This window comes from Semicossyphus pulcher, unplaced genomic scaffold (assembly GCF_022749685.1).
Source record: "Semicossyphus pulcher isolate SPU_LCO1_2020_fin unplaced genomic scaffold, fSemPul1.0.p SCAF_23, whole genome shotgun sequence".
Lineage (NCBI taxonomy): Eukaryota > Metazoa > Chordata > Actinopteri > Labriformes > Labridae > Semicossyphus > Semicossyphus pulcher.
Window position 1 is genome coordinate 13110326 of NW_027211697.1, and position 19596 is coordinate 13129921.

General features: G+C 43.4%; 1 protein-coding gene across 1 annotated transcript; it reads left to right on the top strand.

The window, feature by feature from the left end:
- Window positions 1-7834: 7834 nt before the first annotated feature.
- On the top strand, window positions 7835-11763 carry LOC138602838 (protein Tob1-like). Its single transcript, XM_069674420.1, has 2 exons — window positions 7835-8082; window positions 9594-11763. Exon 2 carries the CDS (start codon window positions 9792-9794, stop codon window positions 10827-10829), a length of 1038 nt encoding a protein of 345 aa, XP_069530521.1. The 5' UTR covers window positions 7835-8082; window positions 9594-9791; the 3' UTR covers window positions 10830-11763.
- Window positions 11764-19596: the final 7833 nt, after the last annotated feature.

Sequence of the window (19596 nt, forward strand, 5' to 3'; positions counted from 1 at the left end):
TTATTTCTTTTCAGCAGTGACTAATTACATTTCCCTTTTTAACCACAACAACACTATAAAAAGCCACATCAATCCAGTCTGGATACACAGTAAAGTGCTGTTATTCTGGGATCAGCACTCGATCAGGCTGGTTAATTATTCAGTATTGTGGATCATCAAAGGGAGTTTGGAAACACATAAAAGTGATGCAGGTTTCACATGCGCACGTGCACGCACGCACACACACACACACACACACACACACACACACATACACACACACACAGTCATTTGCCACCTTCCCAGTAGGGGACTTGTTAGTCACAACATACAGTATGTGGGCCTGAGGTGGGATCAAATTAGCATTTTCAATGTCATGTGACCTAACAGCCCTAATGCAGTGCCACTTTGGTCTTACACATACTTTTCTGATTATGATTGTAAATGACAAGCGACATGATCTTCTTCGCTGCTCGTGGAGGAACCAATGGTAACAGCTTTATTAAATTTATCCAAAAAAAAAAAGCATAACCAGAACATTTCCAGAATCTGGGTGTAAAGCGTGAAAAAGCGTCTAAGAAGCAGAATCATATTTGAAGGTGGGTTTGATGAGATCTCTGCTGGTGCGTGACGTCTCTGTCGATAACTGAACGCACATGTACACACGTCTGAAGTAGACACATAAGGTTAGCATAGCGGGGTGAGATTACTCATTCAGGGAATGTGAGACCTGGCCAGCACTGAGATGTGTGTGTGGGTCGAATGCACAGATTCAACAAAGTATTTTTCCACAGCCATGAATACAGAGCAGCCTCCCTCCCTCCCTCCCTCCCTCCCTTTATTAAACACAACAGTGGGATTCTTATTCCCTTTCTTTTCTTCCTTTCATCCTCCTCTGTCGTGACGCTCTATCTCTCGTCTCATCTATCAGGCACACTTCTCTGCAGACAGCCCCTGCTATTTACTTATAATTTCTCTCTGTGAATCCTAATTGCGTGCTGTGTCTTTGCAGGGTCACTTCTAATCAGAGTTATGATAAGTGCATTAGTATCTACAGCCACCGGCCTGCAGAGTTTTTATCGTGGGCTCCACCATCGTCAGCAGGGGGTCTTTATTCTGCTGACTTTGCTCTTTGGAAATGAAATACATTTTGCTCACCAGTGATGAACTGACTTCATTTGAAGTTACATGCATAGTATTATATTGATTGTGCTCTCATGTCTTTCTCACTGTGACGCCTTACAGGTCGCTCCCGGCCCTCAGGCCACAACTGCCTTCTCTTCCTGCCTTCTTCCTGCATATCATCACAACCAGCTGTCCTTTATACCTCTGTATTTCCTCTCTTTTCCACACTCTTCCCACTCTTACACCTCCTTCAGCATGTGACTATTGCTTCCCCAACACCTCACAGAGTCACATGAGGCACTAAAATGCGTCTCAATTGATCGCTTCAGAGGTAAAAAGCTCACTGTGGTGTCAATGTTCCCACTGAGGAGGATGCACTGGGATTTAATTCCTCAGGCAACATTTGGAGGGCCGAGGACAAATGTGGCCACAAATGACGTGTAATGTGAATGTAAATGTGGACTAATTAGGTGTCAATTCAAACTGGCAGAAAGTTTTGGAGAAGCCAAAAATAGCGGAGGCCAGGAGTAGATGGAGGTCTGTCTTGTTTTGATTCTGAGTGCAGGTCCTGGTTTATAGAAATGTGGTTCCGGGGCTCATCTGATACTCTGAGCAGGGAGATAAAATCCAACCAAGTGGACACGCAAGAGACATTCTGATGCCAGGTGTGACAGACTGCAGTCTGCTTCAACTGAATCCAAGAACAATCTGGATGTATTTCAATGCAATAGAAATATTACAGGGAGAGAAAATAAAGAGACAGGGCTGAGGAAACGATTTCCATCACCACTCTGTGAAAAGACAACTGCAACTATTGTGAAAGAAACTGCAAATCTGTTACTTTAAATGTTGGATTAAAACTGCATTTCAATAAATGAATCTGTGTCTAACAATAACAGAACATAACCACACAGATTTCTTTCATTAAAGACATGCGTCACATTCCTTTCCCCTAAGGAGAAGAGATCATTTATTTTCCATGCAGGTTGAATTGTCTCATACCTCTTCCCCACCAAAATTAACGCGTTAACGCAAGTTTTTCAGACCCGGGAAGACCCACTAATGAATGCTGCTTTTTTCCGCTTGCCAGTGAAGTATCCTCCTTACAGTCTCTTTCTGCTGCGTCACCGGCTGACGTCACAAACGTGGCAAGGAAAAGGGTTAGTAAACAATAGTATGCAAAATGAACATACGTTATACTCTTTGTTAAGCAGCATGGAGGCCAGTGAAGATGTTACGGTCTTTATCGTACCTATCACTCATTCAGTCTATGTATCAAACTCAGCGCCGACAAATTTGGAACGATGTTCGAGCGCTGCTCGGACGGACAATGGACGTCATAGCATCTCGCCGGAAAGGGGGGCGGAGATTAGCTTGTCGACCCGGGTTTTGTGTTGATCCATCGTTGTTGATCGGAGCGAAGGCGATAATTACCCGGTTGTGAAGGCTGATTGTAACCTGTTAGCAGGTTTTTTGACCAGTGGGAAAAGGGGCTTCAGAAATGTTCAATGCATGGAAACAAGGCTGACAATGACAGCAGAATAAAGTAAAGAAGCTGAGGGAAACTGAAATCTCTAAACAAATCTCAACAAAGGTTTGGTTGTTGTTGGTAACACAATGAGCTCCTTAAAACTGCTGCAGAAAGTCCACCGACCTCGCTTTGTTTACAATCTAGACGGCCATCTTTGATCTGATCTAATTGATGTGAGACAGGCACCACTTGGACCACATCGGGGACCTTCCACCTGTCCACCCAGGTCACACAGTGGGTGACTGCTTTTTAATGATATGACTGGCACAGCCTGCATGACAAACTCATGAATGATTGGAGAGAGCAGAGTGCAGGATAAAGAATGTCTGGTAATCAACATAATGTCAGGCACACAGCGTGACGTGCATGTCAGTGCAACAAATGAATCAGAACTACCTCTGCACCTTCCTCTTATCTTTCCATCAACGATACACGTCTTATTACTTAATGGATCCTGCGAGTCCTTGGGGCACAGGAGATGTCACTCTATCAATTGAGACAGGTTATGTGCAAAGAGACCTGGGGGGTGGTGAGGTGTGTGTGACTGTGTGCATGTGTACATAAAGAGCACACACAACATTGCTGCTTTTTAAAACGCGTGGAGTCACAGCTTGCTGGATGCTATGAGGAGTCATGTGTGAGGAATAAAATGAGGAGAAATGTGGGATAAAGAGGAGAATGAGCTTCGAACTCGTGACTCCTTCATGAGAACATACAGTACTGAACTCTTACTGTGTGTTTGTGTCCTACTAACCACTGAGTTGTGTTTTCTCTGCCTGGAGGTTGAGGTTGAAGAACACTGCCACTGTCTAAGCTGAGCTGCACTTCAAGGTCAAAGTGTGAGAAAAGGGATGACGCAAACCAGAGAACATAACTGGTTATTAAGGGTACATTTAATGTTCAGTCGAGAGTCACGAGGTTTTTATTTCCAGAGAAAGCACGACTCATGTGCCTGTCTCATTTTCTAATGAAATAACATGTTTTTCATCATTAATGAGCCGTTTTACTTTGGTTATAGTAGAAAGCTCTTGTGCATCCTTGTTTTTTCTCTGTGTGTGGATCTGTTGATGCTGCCCCTGTGAGCCGCCATTGGATGAATTATGTAACAGCCTCGCTGGGTTATGAAGGCGCCTTTGCAGGAGAAAAAGTACTTACGCTGCTGTCGTGACAACTGATAGCACAACCTCTTTATTTACATACATGGCACCATGTAAATCCTGCATTTGTATGCGTGCTGGGTGACTCACTGCAGGCCAGTGATGCATGATGTTTAATGTGCAGCCGCTGCTGACAGACTGCTCCAGAGTAAAGAAAACTACACTTTATCATTCCCCTGTAAAAAGTCGGTCAATCGTGAAATGAAGTTAATGAGATTTAATAGCACGGTGGTCATTTCACGTATCAGTGACAGAACGACTGAGGTCACGACTCATCTGAAGGTCACAGAAGAGATTTAAATGATGTTTCATGCAGAATGAGAATTAAAGGACACTTAGAAACAAGGACTATTTACTGCAGGCTGTAGAGCATTTAGGATGTTAATGCTAAATGTAATAGATATTGTGTTTTGTGGGCATGCTTCATGGTAAAAGCCTTCTCCCCAGTTCAATCAATATTAACGTATATATTCTCACAGAGATGATTTAAGATCCCATATTCCATCTATCAAGATACCAATTTCAGTTAAAGCGTCTAAAAACACTTTTTTCAGTGGGCACTTTTGCTTCCTTGCTTTGAATTTACTCCTTCAGGATTATCACCTTTTTATTTGATATCTCAGTTTGGAACGAATCCCTTCATCTTGGCAGCTCAAACACAAAGTACACTGAAAGTCCCAATCTCCGAGCCAGTGTAGCAAACACACTATTCCTCTCCCTTTCTCTCCGTCTCCTTCCCTGCCTGTCTCACCCGCTGCCTCATTTACTCTTCAAAGGGAGAGCAGAGCATCTGTCTATTACGAGGAGCCCAGGGCGCTCTGCAGAGTTGTGTTAAGTAATAACAACCAGTGACGTCAAAGGCTCTCCGTCTGAGCCGGGGAGGGGGAGGGCGGGGGTGAGGGGAGGGATAAAAGGAAAGGGAGGAGGAGGGGAGGCAGACATGGAAGCGGTAGTGTGTGAAAATCCTCCTCCGCTTGTGTGTCAGTGTCCCTTCTTCTGTTTATGTGTCAGTGTTGTATAGTAACACTGAAAATAAACACTGTGCAGCACATTATTATTAAATCTCAGCCTGTACCGCTGGGATGACTTCTGCTCCTCTCTCGAAGGCTGTTTATTCCTGCAAACCTATCGTTTTTTTCTCATCACATCAGAAAGGAAGCAGAGGCGGTCTATTATGCTACGTCACACATCTGCCGCTGAGCATAATTCTGTATGTGGTCCTATCACAGGAGCCTGAATGTTTATGTCATCGCCTCTGTTCGTGCTGTGTTGTCAGGGTGAGATCACGTTTGTTTTTTGATGCAGCGTTATTTTAAAGGTCACCTTTATTTTACAGGGATGATAAATGTAAACGTGTTATCAGGTCATCCTACAACTTCTTTCCCGTTTTCTGTTTTCTCAGGGAGTTTCCGATATGGACTTCAGTGTATTGCTTCAGTATAAGCGAGCCTTTAAACAGCTGAACTAAGCCCTCATTAGTCTGATTTTTTTATAAAGCGCTGAAAATGAGCAACAACATTTGGCAAATTAAACATCGAACTTAATTTCTCCCTCCGCCCACGTTCTCATTCCTGGAGTCAAAGCACAGATTCCAACTGAAGGCCGATTGGGGGATTAGAGATCTCAGGGTGTTACACTCCTTCATAAGCACAAGTGACAGAAGAGGCAGTGAGTGAAGGCTACATTAGAGGATTACCCCCTAAGACAATATAGCAGTCTTAACATGTCTCATTATGGCTGCTGACCTTGCTCTGTAGAGTGACGGCTGTTTGTTACAACTGCAAACTGCACAAGGAAGCACACATCCAGTTTACACACTTCTGAAGAATCACAGGAGCCGTGCATGTTCGTAAGAGAGCATAAAAAGCAGCAAACGAAGAGAGACATCCGGTTTGATCCTGGAGGACACGAGGCATTGGATTGGGCTGAGCCATTTACAGTAAACAACCCAGAAGGCCTTGCCAGCACTGGAAGTCACAGCCTTGTTGGCAGCCAACACACTCTCCCACCCACTTCACCTCCAGGCAAGATAGTGAATCTGAATCCACGGGGCAATGTCAGAGCATATAATCTGTCCTCTATAACGCCCCTGCCTGATCTATAGTCCGTCTCATGCATCTGATCCCCGTAGCACTCTCTAATGGAGCCCTTTCGCACACATTTACAGCTCAACCCAACGAGCACATGACTCTGCTTGGCAAACCTAAGTGCTTGAAGAATGTATAAAAGTCCGTTCTGTCAGCAGGGCTGTGCAGATCCAACGGCACAGGCACAGCTGCTGCGATGACAAAAGCAAGAGTCTCACGCTGAATGTCATCAAGAGATAGGAATAGAAAAGCCGCTAAGACAAAGACTTAAAGGGATATTCTGGTATATAAACTGGACACTATTTTTACATAGTATGGGCTGTATTCGCTCCAGCAGATAACCTCAGCCAGCGGGAAGGAAACAGGCTGCAGCCTAATTCTTGGGGGGCAACTCTGCGATCAAAGTACGAAGAATCCTTGTTTTGCCAGCGACCAGCTCAGATTGTTACTCTTAATGTCTGAGATTATTGCACAGGTGAGGTGTTGTTTCCTGCTTTGAGGGGGCAGTGGTGTTTTGGGGGCGTCTCCCCGCCACCCCCTGCAGCTGCCTCCTTTTATCAGGCACAGTTGAACCCAAGGATTACATTGACACCATTACAGCCAGTTTTGCGGCTTCCAGCTGAGGAGATCTACTGAACCAATTCCAAAACTTCTGACCTATTAGTCACATGTAAACATGCGATCCAGGTCTAAAAGAAATACCAGAATTACTCTTTAATTTATGCATCCTCCAGCGGAGGAACTGGACCGATTCCAAAAGTTTGTGTTCCTGTGAATCATTTCGACACCCAAAATTGTACAAAAAATAGGGCCCAGTTTTAAAAATACCAAACTTCTCCTTTAAGTGTATATTCTCTTTTTTATGTAATCAATTTTTTTTATACTCAGTATATTTGATTAGTTATGTATCACTTGGTCTTATTTCTTTATTCCCTATCTATCTATCTATCTATCTATCTATCTATCTATCTATCTAATGTTTCAGTAGTGTAAAGTTACACTGGCATTGTACAGCAATGACTTCATAGCATGTACATACACCTCTCTGTGTTGGTGCACTTTAAATTTGGCAACAGCGTGCGTTCAGCCGAGCAATGACGTGCGCAGCCTACATCAGCACCTTGGATACGGGCACACCATTCACCGTAGGGCTCCTGCCCCGTTTTAGACCAATCAGCGCCTGTGTTTTCCAGATAGCATTCAGCACCACCCACACTGCTGCCAGCTGTATTGTTCCGCTATAGGGAATCTCCTCTCAGGCAATATACATTCATCACAGCTCCTGCAGTTTTCCGTGGCAGGTCACGAAAAGCGAAGGTCCTTTATGAATAGTCTGTGATAAATAGCAGAGAACATGATACAATTGAGATTCTAATCGCTAATATAACCTCTTTCATTGCTGTGCTGTGAGGTGTAAACAAGGCACTGACATCAAAACAGCAGCAAGCCATGAGTAAAGTGCTTAAGTATTTATATTAATAGCACACTGTCCCTGATTGTGTTCACTTACGATGTTAAGACCATCTTATATGTTCAGGATAATCAGACAGGAGAAGGTTTGGACATAAAAACATCGAACACAAGATATTTTCACAATGATAAAAGTATTGGTTTGTAGACGGCTCGAACACGAGCAGGATATCTCTTTATATAATACCGTTTCTTTCTTCACATTAATTACTTTGGCATTTTGCTGTCAGCACAGACCTAGGTTATCTCTGACGCAAGCGCTCATCATAGGCGTCTCTCCCGTTTCACAGGATCATATGTCTGTGATTGACAGCACATCTCAGCCAATGAGCTTAGGACTCCGTGGGCGGGACTCGCGCTTTGGACCAATCCGCGCCGCTTGTATTGTTTTGACCTCTGAAACCGCATCACCGCCTACCTCGTGCCCATGGCGGAGGAAAGCTATAAATACAGGCAACGCTGCATCAGGAGGGGGACGAAGTTGCAAAACTCCCGAAGAGGAGGGAGCTACTCTGCAAGCCTGCTGAATAGAGGAAAAAAACGAAAAATAACCTTAAAAACAGAAACCGAAGCAAACCGTAAACGCCAATCCTCTGAAACCTTCATGTACTGGAATACTTTTTTGTAACGTTCATAATATATTCTATGTGAAGAAAGTATTTATACTTTTTTTTCTATTTGCACTAACTAACGGTACTTCAGAACTACTGAGAATCTTTATTTTTTACAAGAAGTAAGTATTTTCCAGCTGACTCGTTTCTGTTGCTCGTGTTGTGTTTAATTGTATCGTCCATATGTTGCCTGCTGTCGTACTGTGGCTGTATTCATACTTACTAAGCTGATTTGCTGCGTCAGTCCACGAAGTTAGGGAGGGGTGTGTGTGCGTTAAAACAGATAGTGAGTGTGTGCACGCGCGTGTGTGCGTGCGATAAGTGTGCAGTATGTCCTTTTAATTCTTATCGGGGAAAAAATAATGACAAAAATATTCATCCGGAGACTCGAAATGCGTCTGCTGTGTTCGTGGATTTACAATTTCGTTCTTTAATGTATATTTTGGTGTATCTGGTAATGTATCTTTAATCATTGTAGCAGCCTGTAGGACAATAGAGTCGTGAATATTCTACGAAGCAGCAACAATTCATCTCTTTTACCCATTACAATGTATCAGGACCTGTAGCCATTTCGCAACTGTGAGGAATCTCCTCTAGGCTTCTCTTCTCGAGGGCATTTTCATCAGGGAGGCGATAAATGTTTCAGTGTTATCTCTGCGCGGATGTTTTTTACTCATAGATGAAGAAATACATTAACTTTTAGCTTTTTATAGAGATAGGACACGTTCACAGTCGTTGTCACTCAATCCAGCTCGTCTCTCAGGCGAGGACTAATTAAATTTGGCTTTAACGTTTGTGACATTTACATTTCATCCGTTTAGCCTTTCGTCCTTTCTGTGTACAGTTGCCAAACATATGGGTGTAGCCACAGTGGGTTAAGTCTTATTTCGACATTGTAGCCGATACTATGAAGCGCTCCCACTAATCGTTGACGCTTTACGCATAACAAACCAGTCACGGTGACACGACTGTAGGCTTTGAAAGCCTCCTAAATCATTTCGTCGCTAACTCATCACGTATTTTGCACCGTTGACAAGGCATATCCTCCGTTAAAATGACCGTTTTGTCTGATTGAATGCAACTGCCCTGCTGTTGTCTCCCTGCAGCCTGCTGTATTGAGGATATCTAGTAGCCTATTATGTAACAGGATTCCCGAGTCCTAGTGCGAGCTTTATGTGCTCAGTCCCCACTTTCATAGCATTCAGATCAACAACATATGCACAATGCAGTGCCAGATGAACAGGAAATATAGCTTGACTCTAGAGCAGAGGGCTCTGTATTCGTAGTTCTATTTTAGCTGCACATTTCTATCCAATCTGCTTGTTGCTGTGAATTTCTGCTGTGGTGTCCTGTGGTGTGACATCCAACTTGTGATCTCACAGCAGCCAAAACTGTAACATGCGCTTGTACTTCAGACAGACCTGTTAATAATTAAAGATCACTTGCACTAGCACCGTGACGTCTGCAGTCGTGTTCTCAAGTAGCCAAAAGAAGCGAATGATCTAAACAGATGTCTGCTGTGATAATTCAACATGCTACCAGTGAAAACATTTACATTGACATGTGAATTTATTTAATATTTTTGAGATCATGGATTAAAAATATATTTTCTGCTGTCTTTTAATTATTGTAGGAAACAACTATCATACCCTGTGGGAGGACGACACTTCTACAAAACCAGCACTTTTGCTTTGGAACTGTTTTGTTCGACTTCTGGTTAATTTCGCCATCCTGCTTTGTTAACCACGGATAAACAAAGCAGACCCAGTGGACACATTCAAGGTCAGACTCATCTAATCTTCACGCACCTGGTAAACTTCAGCAGTTAGCTATGCAGCTTGAAATCCAAGTAGCTCTCAACTTCATCATCTCGTACCTGTACAACAAGCTGCCAAGGCGGCGGGTCAACATTTTTGGCGAGGAGTTGGAGAGGCAGCTGAAGCAGAAATATGAGGGACACTGGTACCCAGACAAGCCATACAAGGGCTCAGGATTCAGGTGTATCCATGTTGGAGAGAAGGTGGACCCAGTGGTGGAGAAGGCAGCCAAAGAGAGCGGGCTGGACATTGAGGATGTCCGCAACAACCTGCCCCAGGACCTCAGCGTGTGGATTGACCCCTTCGAGGTGTCCTATCAGATCGGGGAGAAGGGGCCTGTCAAAGTATTGTACGTTGACGACAGCAATGAAAGTGGAGCTAACAATGGGGGACTTGATCTTGACAAGGAGATCAAGAACAGTTTCAACCCTGATGCGCAGGTCTTCATGCCTATCAATGAGCCTGTGAGCGGAGCCTCTCCGGGCTCCAGCTCCCCCTCTCCTCCTTTCGGCCACTCTGCAGCCGTCAGCCCCACCTTCATGCCCCGCTCCACGCAGCCTTTAACCTTCACAACAGCCACCTTTGCAGCCACTAAGTTTGGCTCCACTAAGATGAAGAGCAGCGGACGCAACAACAACAACAACGGCGGCGGCAGCAGCAGCAGTGCTGGGAACAAGGTGGCCCGTACCTCTCCCACCAATCTGGGCCTGAATGTGAACAGTCTCCTGAAACAGAAAGCCATCTCCACCTCCATGCACTCTCTGTACGGGTTGGGTCTCGGAGTGCAGCCGCAGCAGCACCAGAAACCCTCCGCCCTGTCCCCCAATGCCAAGGAGTTTGTGTTCCCCAGCCTTCAGGGCCAGGGCAGCCAGAGCGCTCTCTTCCCCGGGGACAGCTCACTCAGCCTCAGCCCGCTGCAGTACAGCAATGCCTTCGACATGTTTGCGGCCTACGGTGGCCTTAACGACAAGTCCCTTATGGATGGCTTGAATTTCAGCTTGAACAACATGCAGTATTCTAACCAGCAATTCCAGCCAGTTATGGCCAACTAGTACACGTAAAGGTACTACTTAAGCTACTACTTCACACAGAAACGACCAGAGATAATGTGATGGGGGGAAACAAACACAAATGCACATTTTGAAAAATAAAAAAAAAATGTAAACGAGAACAGAATGTCATGGATAAAAGGAAAAAAAGAGACTTGTCGGCTGTAAGATCTATGTTACGAGTCTAAGAGCATGAGCCCGAGGGTGAATTTCTTTGCCCCCTTGAGTTATATACCTTTAGTACAAGATGTCCAAGCTTGGTTATCTAAACATGCATCATTGTTATTTCTTTTGCCAACCAAGCACAAAACTATTTTTTTTATGTTACTGTTTTAAGAATATAAAAAAGAAAAAAGAAAAAAAAAAAACACCACCACAAGTCATGGCCTCTTTCAGTATTTAAACATAACTGGACACAGCCAATTTTTCAAGGAATTGGCATAAATAAGTGGGATTTCCTGGTCTTTTTTCTAATTGTATAATTTAATTTAGTACAGAGTTTGTAAAATATCAGAGTATCTATTGTTTCTACGACATGGTATTGCATTTATATCTTTTTACTACTCCAGTGATCTGTGATGGCTGCAGCAACTTTATGTTTTCTTTTTTTATTGAAATTATAAAATGAATCCATCTTAAAAAAAAACATTGACTATTCTAAAGATTGTGTACAGAATATTCCGTAGTGGTGGGATTTAAGAATATTTGCTTTTTTGAAAAACATAAGAGTTGTATTTTCTGTTAAGAGTTTAAAGATTTTTGCTATATTATGGACAAAATGTAATCGTATATTAATTTTGTACCTACATTGTGCAATACTTGATAAAAACAAACGGTATAACAAAGTATTTGGAGTCAGTGTCTTACATGTTAAGAGGGACTGATAGTTTATTAAGTTTGTATTAAAAAGCTTGAAAATAATTCCACTTGTTCAGTTTCTCTTTGGTGTTTGTGGTTGAGCTGGGTGATGCAGGTTCTGAAGGAGCATTTTAGGGGTTTCAAACATGTCGGGACAAATCAAGTATTCTGTCCTGAAGTCAGAAAATCAGGTTTGTCTCACGTAAGCCAACGTCTTTTTAGGCTCACCTGTTGGGTACATGGGTATATCACTCACAACAGGTTGATTACATAAAATATGAAGCTGAAACTGAGAGATTTAGTTCGTTTAAATCAGGAACAAACGCTTCATGAGATATTATAATGCATGCCTCATCCCCTTTCATTCTGTGCATGTAACAGATATATCAGTGCACAGGCCTCCCCGACACAAGCCCTCTGCGACATTTGTTCTCACCTTGCAGGCTGTGCCGGCTAACAGATGCCCTCGAGCCAAGTGTCATTACACTGTGTCAAGCCTGATAACCTCCTGAACTGAAGCCTGGCATCATATGCGTGGCAAGGCTGTAAGCTAACAGGCTGCGAAAACATGTGACACATTTCAGAAGCCTTAACTACACGGGCGAGAGGCGGAAAGCTTTAGGTAGAAAAACTCTGCTTTCTGATACTGTAGCTTCAAGATGCCATCATGTTTAGTGGAACATGGAAGGAAAAACGTTTGAGTAACTGCCTCGTCAGTCCTTCAGACTGTGTGGGTGACAGGTTGAAGGCAGATATTCTCTGAGAAAAAAAAACACCTGCTGAAGTGCTTTAATGCAACACACTGAAACCCTATTTCTCTGCACTCTGACCTCCTTGTAAATGGGAGACCAGATTTTAAACTCCCCCTGCAGGGAGACATCGGAGTCAATTATTAACTCCAATAATAAAATGCATCATGCAGTACTGGAAAACGGCACTAAAGCCTGTTATGCTAAGCTGGTCAGTCACATTTCACCCAGTGTCCTCGAGGATGTGGCATGTTAATGGATTACTGGAGCAGTTAGCATGTTGATGCTAACAGAGTATTTAATGCACAGACTGAAATCAGGCCTGTTTAAAACACACGAGACTGACTTCTGGATCATTAATTAGAACTTTGTTGGTAAAGACACACCTTATCAATCTTTCCAGATGGCTTACATAAGCATGTTTTTAAGTCAAATATGATATATATATATATATCCTTTCTAAGCGATGATTAGGATCATACGGGACATTTTTGACAGACTTGTTGTAAATTCAAGCTTTGGAAGTGATTTTGATGGATGCACCCACATTTGGAGCTGATGAAGTTGAGACCTTGGTGGTGTTACTGCTGTTCCTTGTGATGAGAGGTTGTTGGACTGTATCATGCCAGCACAGGCTGACTAACACCACCCTGACCCTGCTGGCATATCACGGTCCCCCTGAGCCCGGCTCATCATCGCCTGTCTGTCTGCGTGTCCCCTGATACACTTGGGGCTTGATAGGCTGTGTAAAGTTCAGCCTGTGTGTGTGTGTGTGTGTGTGTGTGTGTGTGTGTGCGTGTCAGGGGAGGGGGGGGTTATCTCAGTCACTGATACACTCTGAGGGTTACAGAGTCGGGTGGGAGTGGGTTTGTTTATCTTGTTTTGTGCGTGTATAATCACATTTTGATGGATTATTAATCATTTTAGCTCCTGATGTTTCTGCTTCTTATTTTTTTAAGGTCTGTTTTTTTTTTAACAATTGACTGTGAGCCTTCAAGCTAGCATGAGAGAGGAGTTGTGGATGTCAACGCTCACTTTATCCAGTGTTGTTATTCTACATGAAGAGAATCAATAGGATGGATTTGTTGTAAATAACAAGGTGCGTGTAGCCCACTATAACCTCCGGCAACAATCAAAGCACATTACCATCAGTGGTTAAGTTTTTCCTCCTGCTCTCATTAACATTAGATTGTTATACTTGGTATAATAAGGGATCAGGATGGGCTCATGTCTGTGTTCTGAGGATTTCTCATTATTATTTCAGAAATGTGACACATGACAGCAACATTTGTGTTTGGAAAGCAGGCTTTATTAAGAGTCACTCATTCGGAGCTCATCATAACAACACGCTCAAAGGTTGGCTTATTATGATTTATTATAGTTGCAGTTAGTGAAACGATATGTTACCTTTTAATGTCTGATCAGATGAATTTGGAGTTTTCCTAAGCTGATGGAAATGTCGCTGCTCATACACAGACTTTGCTTTTGATTTATTCGTCCCATTTAGTTATTAAAATCAGGGTCAGGTTGACCCCAGGAGACATTTGTCAAAGAACGTAACTCTAGCCGCGTCGATGCCGATGTGCCTTTTGAGAAAGTGATTCCAGGCTCCAGGAGGGAACAGAATAGCACAGCGAAACAAAGAGAGACAGAAGCCCGATGAAAAGAAAAGGGAATGGAAAAAGCACAGAGCAATGTCACAGGGAGAGAGAAAGAGTGAGTGAGTCATTGCCAGTGCCACTTTTGGTGCTAATCCAGTGCCAAGCAAACCCCACAGCCCCCCCGGTCCCCCCCTCTGCCTGTCATAAAAACAGGTGGAGCTCAGCGCCGCTTGTGGTCCCAACCAGCCGACAAGGCCTTATGGTAATGTCACCCTCCTCAGCAGAAACACGGCTAATAGCTTTCCAGGCCCTTGCCTTAGTCCAACCCCTCACCCTGTCTATTTCTGGAAGCATGCTGGCGCTGATTGAGCAGTGATAAGCTGGAAGGGGTCCTGCCCTCCTCTGAACATAACTCCACCGCACCTTATCTGAATCTCACAGGGCAGGTAAAGGATCTTAGCCCATCATGGTCCCACCTATATGTGTTTTGCTTTTTCGACCGCTCCCCTCTGTGCATTTCAAAAGAGGTGTTCAACAAGTCTGAGTAATTAGACTTCTTCCACGTCTCGCCTCTAGCACACATTAATGAGAGGATAACATTTGTTGACCGGTCTCACAGCTGAGTATCAAGGGTACTGACACAGTTGCTTTAAACAGTTGCTCACACGCCCATTTGGAACACAAGAGCTGTTGCTTGTAGGCAGAGAAGAAACAGTTTACAGTCATTCAAATATATTCTTGTGCTAATATGCCCTGCAGCTGCCGACTGTCTTGTGCTAATTCAAACAGCACTGGAACAAAGCTTAAACATGTGTTTTTTCATATCAAGAAAACGTGTTTTTTCACGGCAGCTCTTTGAGACTTTGAGGACTGTGCCTGTCAACATATCCACTGCATGTCCGGTCTGTCTTCTAAAAAATACTTCCTTGCGTTCCTGTGTAAACACTGCCACAAACACATACACACACGCAGAGTAAACTGTTTTTAGTGTCTGTGGTGCATAGTGGGAGTTGTCTAGTTTGCTTTGCCATTGTCGATATCCCCAGCTGACACTCACGCACCCAGCCCTTTAAACTGCTCTTATCTGCAGAGGCAAAGCAAAAGCAAACACACAGGCCGAGGCCTCCCCTCCCTACACGTCTCAGCGTGACGTACTCTGGTTTGACGTGCATCTATCGCATCACTCCTGTACCTGCGACTGGTACCCAACCCAGTAACTTTAGCTCTGCTGGTTATTGTGTGTCGAGGTTCACAGTGGAAATAAAGATTTATCTGACATCTGAGTTTTTTAAAGTTTTGATCACACGTATGAGTAAGACTCTGGGCCTCGGCAGTTACTTTTAGAAACATTCATTGTTAGCTGTTTAGCTGCTTTCGGCAGAGTCCAGGTGACATGACTCACCTTGTCAGAAATTAATAGGTGCTTTTCAGTCTGCAGATGTGTGGCATTGGTGGTGATGGTGGGAGTCGAGAGCAGGGGAAGGTTTCTGCTATTGTCAGTGTGTGTGTGTGTGTGTGTTAAAGAAGACGGGGAGGACAGTATGGCAGCAAAGATATCTTCTTGGGTCTCTTGAGTGGCTCAGGAGAGGCTGTCCTTCAAGACTTCAAAGAAAACTCATGCAGATGTACACTAACGCCTTCTATATATCCATACACATGTACACCTTTGAGCACCTTCTGCTCATGCTCTGAGCTGAGAGGATTACACCTTTCTCAGAACATTGATATGAAACTTTCTCTCCACAAACACTTAATCCACATTATCTATCGCTGACACGTCACCACACAGTCTCCTCTGTTGCTGAGGAAAAAATAACTTTTGCTTTCATAACATTTTCTGTCTACTTAGAGTCAGTCTGGATTTTAGCGGCTTATACCTGTGAATGCTTTGAACGCTTGTGAATAATATTTACACCTATTAAAGAAAGAAACCCTGCTGATGACTGGCCATGCAGATACTAACTTTTAACTTATGAGATCATGAGATGTACACTTTGTTTCTTTTAATTTCTGTAACTTTCTGTGCAGGAAGCATTTTTGTCAACAACTCATAGGAAGCTCTTTCCCCCCTGTCGGGCTAAATGTGTGAGGATGGGATTGTTGGCAAGCACAGCCTGCTCTCTTATGGATGAGTGGAACTGGAAGTCCAAACATGCAGAGATAAAGCCATCTCTGTAGCATAAACTGGCAGTGGTGCGGGGCAGAAATCATGAATGAGCCCTACTATGTCAGGTTCGTGCCCTTGAAAGTGTGCTGAGATGAAGTTCAGAGAAAAATGAGTGTATTTAGAGCTGCACAAGTCGCTCTGTTGTCGTCTAAACTGTCTAAAAGCACATGTGACATGGAAGACTCATACAAGGGTCAGCTGTATATGATGCAGTAGAGAGTTAGGATTATCGGGCCCCTGTTGTTGAAGTGAACCCGTTCAGACATCACCAGGAAATGTCTCCACAGCTGGAGCAGCCCCGACTGACTCAGGACTCTGGAATTTCAACCATGCCACTAATTAGACTGCCTGGGACTCACGTGCAGGCCTGAACACACGCTTTCCCCTTTCACTTTCTCTGACACGCACCCACATTACTGCTGTAAACACAGAGGTTTGCTCACATTAGCTGCAAAAATGTAGGTAATCTTAACAGCCGCTATAGCTGTCTTTAGCAGCAAAGCTATTTTAGGCTTCTGAACTGAGCAAAGACACAATTTACTGCTTGTCAATTCCACAATACAATGCTATGCTCCGAAAATATGACACATATCATACAGTAAAAGAGACATTTAAAACTCCTGCTAGAACAAATATTATCAGTGCTTTTGACCGGGCTAACTCGACATAGCCTGCCTGTGTGTGCGCACCTCTCTGCAGATGCAGATGTTGTTTTCTACATGCATTAACACGACAGTGATGCTGGTTATTAACATTGCAGTTTAACCTCTTGTCTGTTTATGTTACATTTCTGTTTCCCCTGAATGTGTTACTCTCTGTGACTCTGGAGTTGGCACTACTCGACACATTAACCTAAAGGTGAGGTGCAGTTGATCACAGATAGATGAGCCATTGGAAACCTCTCAGGTCTGCAGAGCTTAAAGAGTGAAGACAAAAAGGAAAACAATGAGTAAAAACACACAAGAGCATCGGTGGTCTGATATTCAACATTAAAAAAATATATAAATATTATAGATAATATGAATGCTTCTCTAAATTCTAAACTTGATATCCTGACCTTGATTCCATTTAACTCCATTTTAAAGGTGATTTTAACAGATGTTTTTACACTTTGTTGCCTGCAGCTGTTCTTAAAGTTCACGGCCACTTCCAAGCAGATGTTCCGGCTGCCCTTCACCACAAAAATCAATCTTCTTTGATTACTGAGACATTTTTGTCCCTTGATTTTGCTCTCTCACTTTTGCCTCTTCCTGATGATGAAAGAGATCTTCTTTACAGCTTGAGTCAGAACAAAATATTTGATTGTGTCCTCTCAGCCTCCCCCAGTGTCCTCACAGAAGTGTGGCCCAGTTTGTGCAACGATCTGGGGAATGTACCACGCGGCTGTCAACCGACAGTCCTGCACAGAGAGACTCTAATGAAGCCAGACTTAGTGATCATCATAGAGATTCCTTCATCAAACTCTATTTCGGTCTGTTGACTAATACCAGGAAAGTAGTTCATGCTTTATTTCTATGTTAAAGGAGCCCCTGGAAAAAGCCGCTGTCAGTCAAAGCTGGTGTTCTCTGAAATCTATAGAAGCAATAATATTTGAAATTGGCGCCATAGCTGTGGAGAAAGTTGCACAAACAGCTTCGTGGTTTCACCCATTTTACATTCCTACAACACCCAAAATGCATTGCTCCCCTCCCTCTGAAAGGAACGGCCCAGCGAGAGACGCTGGAGTAAAATACTATCGTTTTCGCTGCAGGCAACGGCTCAGAGCGGGACAGAATCTGAAATACGTTGAGAATATACCGGCGGATCGTCTGAAAAATATTCGGGTCTGCAGTCTACATTTCAAACCTGACGATTTTGAACGAGACATGACATCGGAGGCGGGCGTCCTGGATTGAGGAAGTGTTGTTTAGCGAGCTCCCTGGCCTCCGCCAGATGACGCGCTTTTGTAGTCTGGCGGAGGTTTTCCAGGGCCCATTGGAGAAGCGGATAGCGTCCTCCAAAAACACAGAGCCAAATTGCATATTTGTTCCTACCATAATGGCACTAGCGCTCCATAACAGCATGATAGGACACAATCCCATTATTTCTTCTCTCCTGGGATTACTTTATAAGACAAAACATATTTCTAATTACCGAGCCTAAATGTCTCTGTGAAATGAACATGAGTCAGGGGCTGAGAGATAAAGACGTTACGGTAACATAAAGAGAGAAAAATGAAAAGACGACAGTTTCTTTGATCACTTTAATCATATTGTAACAATATTTTCCCTCTCTGCTTGTTTTCCGGGCCTCACCTCTCTAACGACATCAAATTAATTGCTTTGTGTATTGTTGTGTTGTTTTGTGAGACATTGCAAGCTCATGACACTAACACAAACTGTCAGGTATCATCCCGGGCCATTTACAAGGGCTTCATCATTTGTCACACGCTGAAACCTCGTATGACACAAATAAATAGAGAGATGAAGTTGGAGGCTGCGAAGTCGTTGTGGAATCCGGTTTGAGCAGAGGATGCATCCGAAATAGCGGCTGAATTAATCACTGCGTGTGGGTGACGGACTGGTGATGCAGATTCCTCTGCTCTTGGCAGTAAACACTGACAATGTGAGATCTGGAGGAACCATCGCTTCTCACCTCGTCACCAACTGAAAGACCATTAGCACTTTATCAAACACATGTGGCGTAAACACACACATAGCCAACATTATCATGTTAATGAGTGTTTGGATGCATGGTGTGTTCCCATAGATGTCAGATACGTTTCATACGGTGCTGCACTTAGTCATGGCATTGTGCCGCAGGGTCTTTCTCCCACACACACACACACACACACACACACACACCACCACGTTCACCAATCATTATGATCCGATTAACATAATACTCTCACAGCAATGGCCGCATTGTGACAGAAACGGCTCAGTAACACATTACATGTTGTACTTAACAGTTGTTTGATTATGATGCAAAACAGAACTACAGCCGTGTCCTGGTTTGTGTGCTTTGAAAGGAGAGCTGTGTGATTTGTGGTCACATGGTTCAGTATTATAGATCGTCTTTATGTGCCTAAGGTGCTGTGCCAGTATGATTATATGGTGTCATATCCCAGAGATTATTGCCTGTATTTTCTACTGGAAGCAAATTAACTTTAAGCACTTAAACAAACACTTCATTCTGTTTTTATGTTTTATTATTTTCTTTTATATCTACAACATTTATATCACTACAGATAATGATTTCCACCCTTATCTCTCTGCTGTGTGAATTAGAGGACATTAAATTGATTTTTTTCTGCTTCAATATGTTTCTATATGTCCAGCAGCATTAGACAGAACACTGAAATAATATCAATGTAATATCCATGTGGATACTTTTCACTGTTTCCAGGCTGCAGT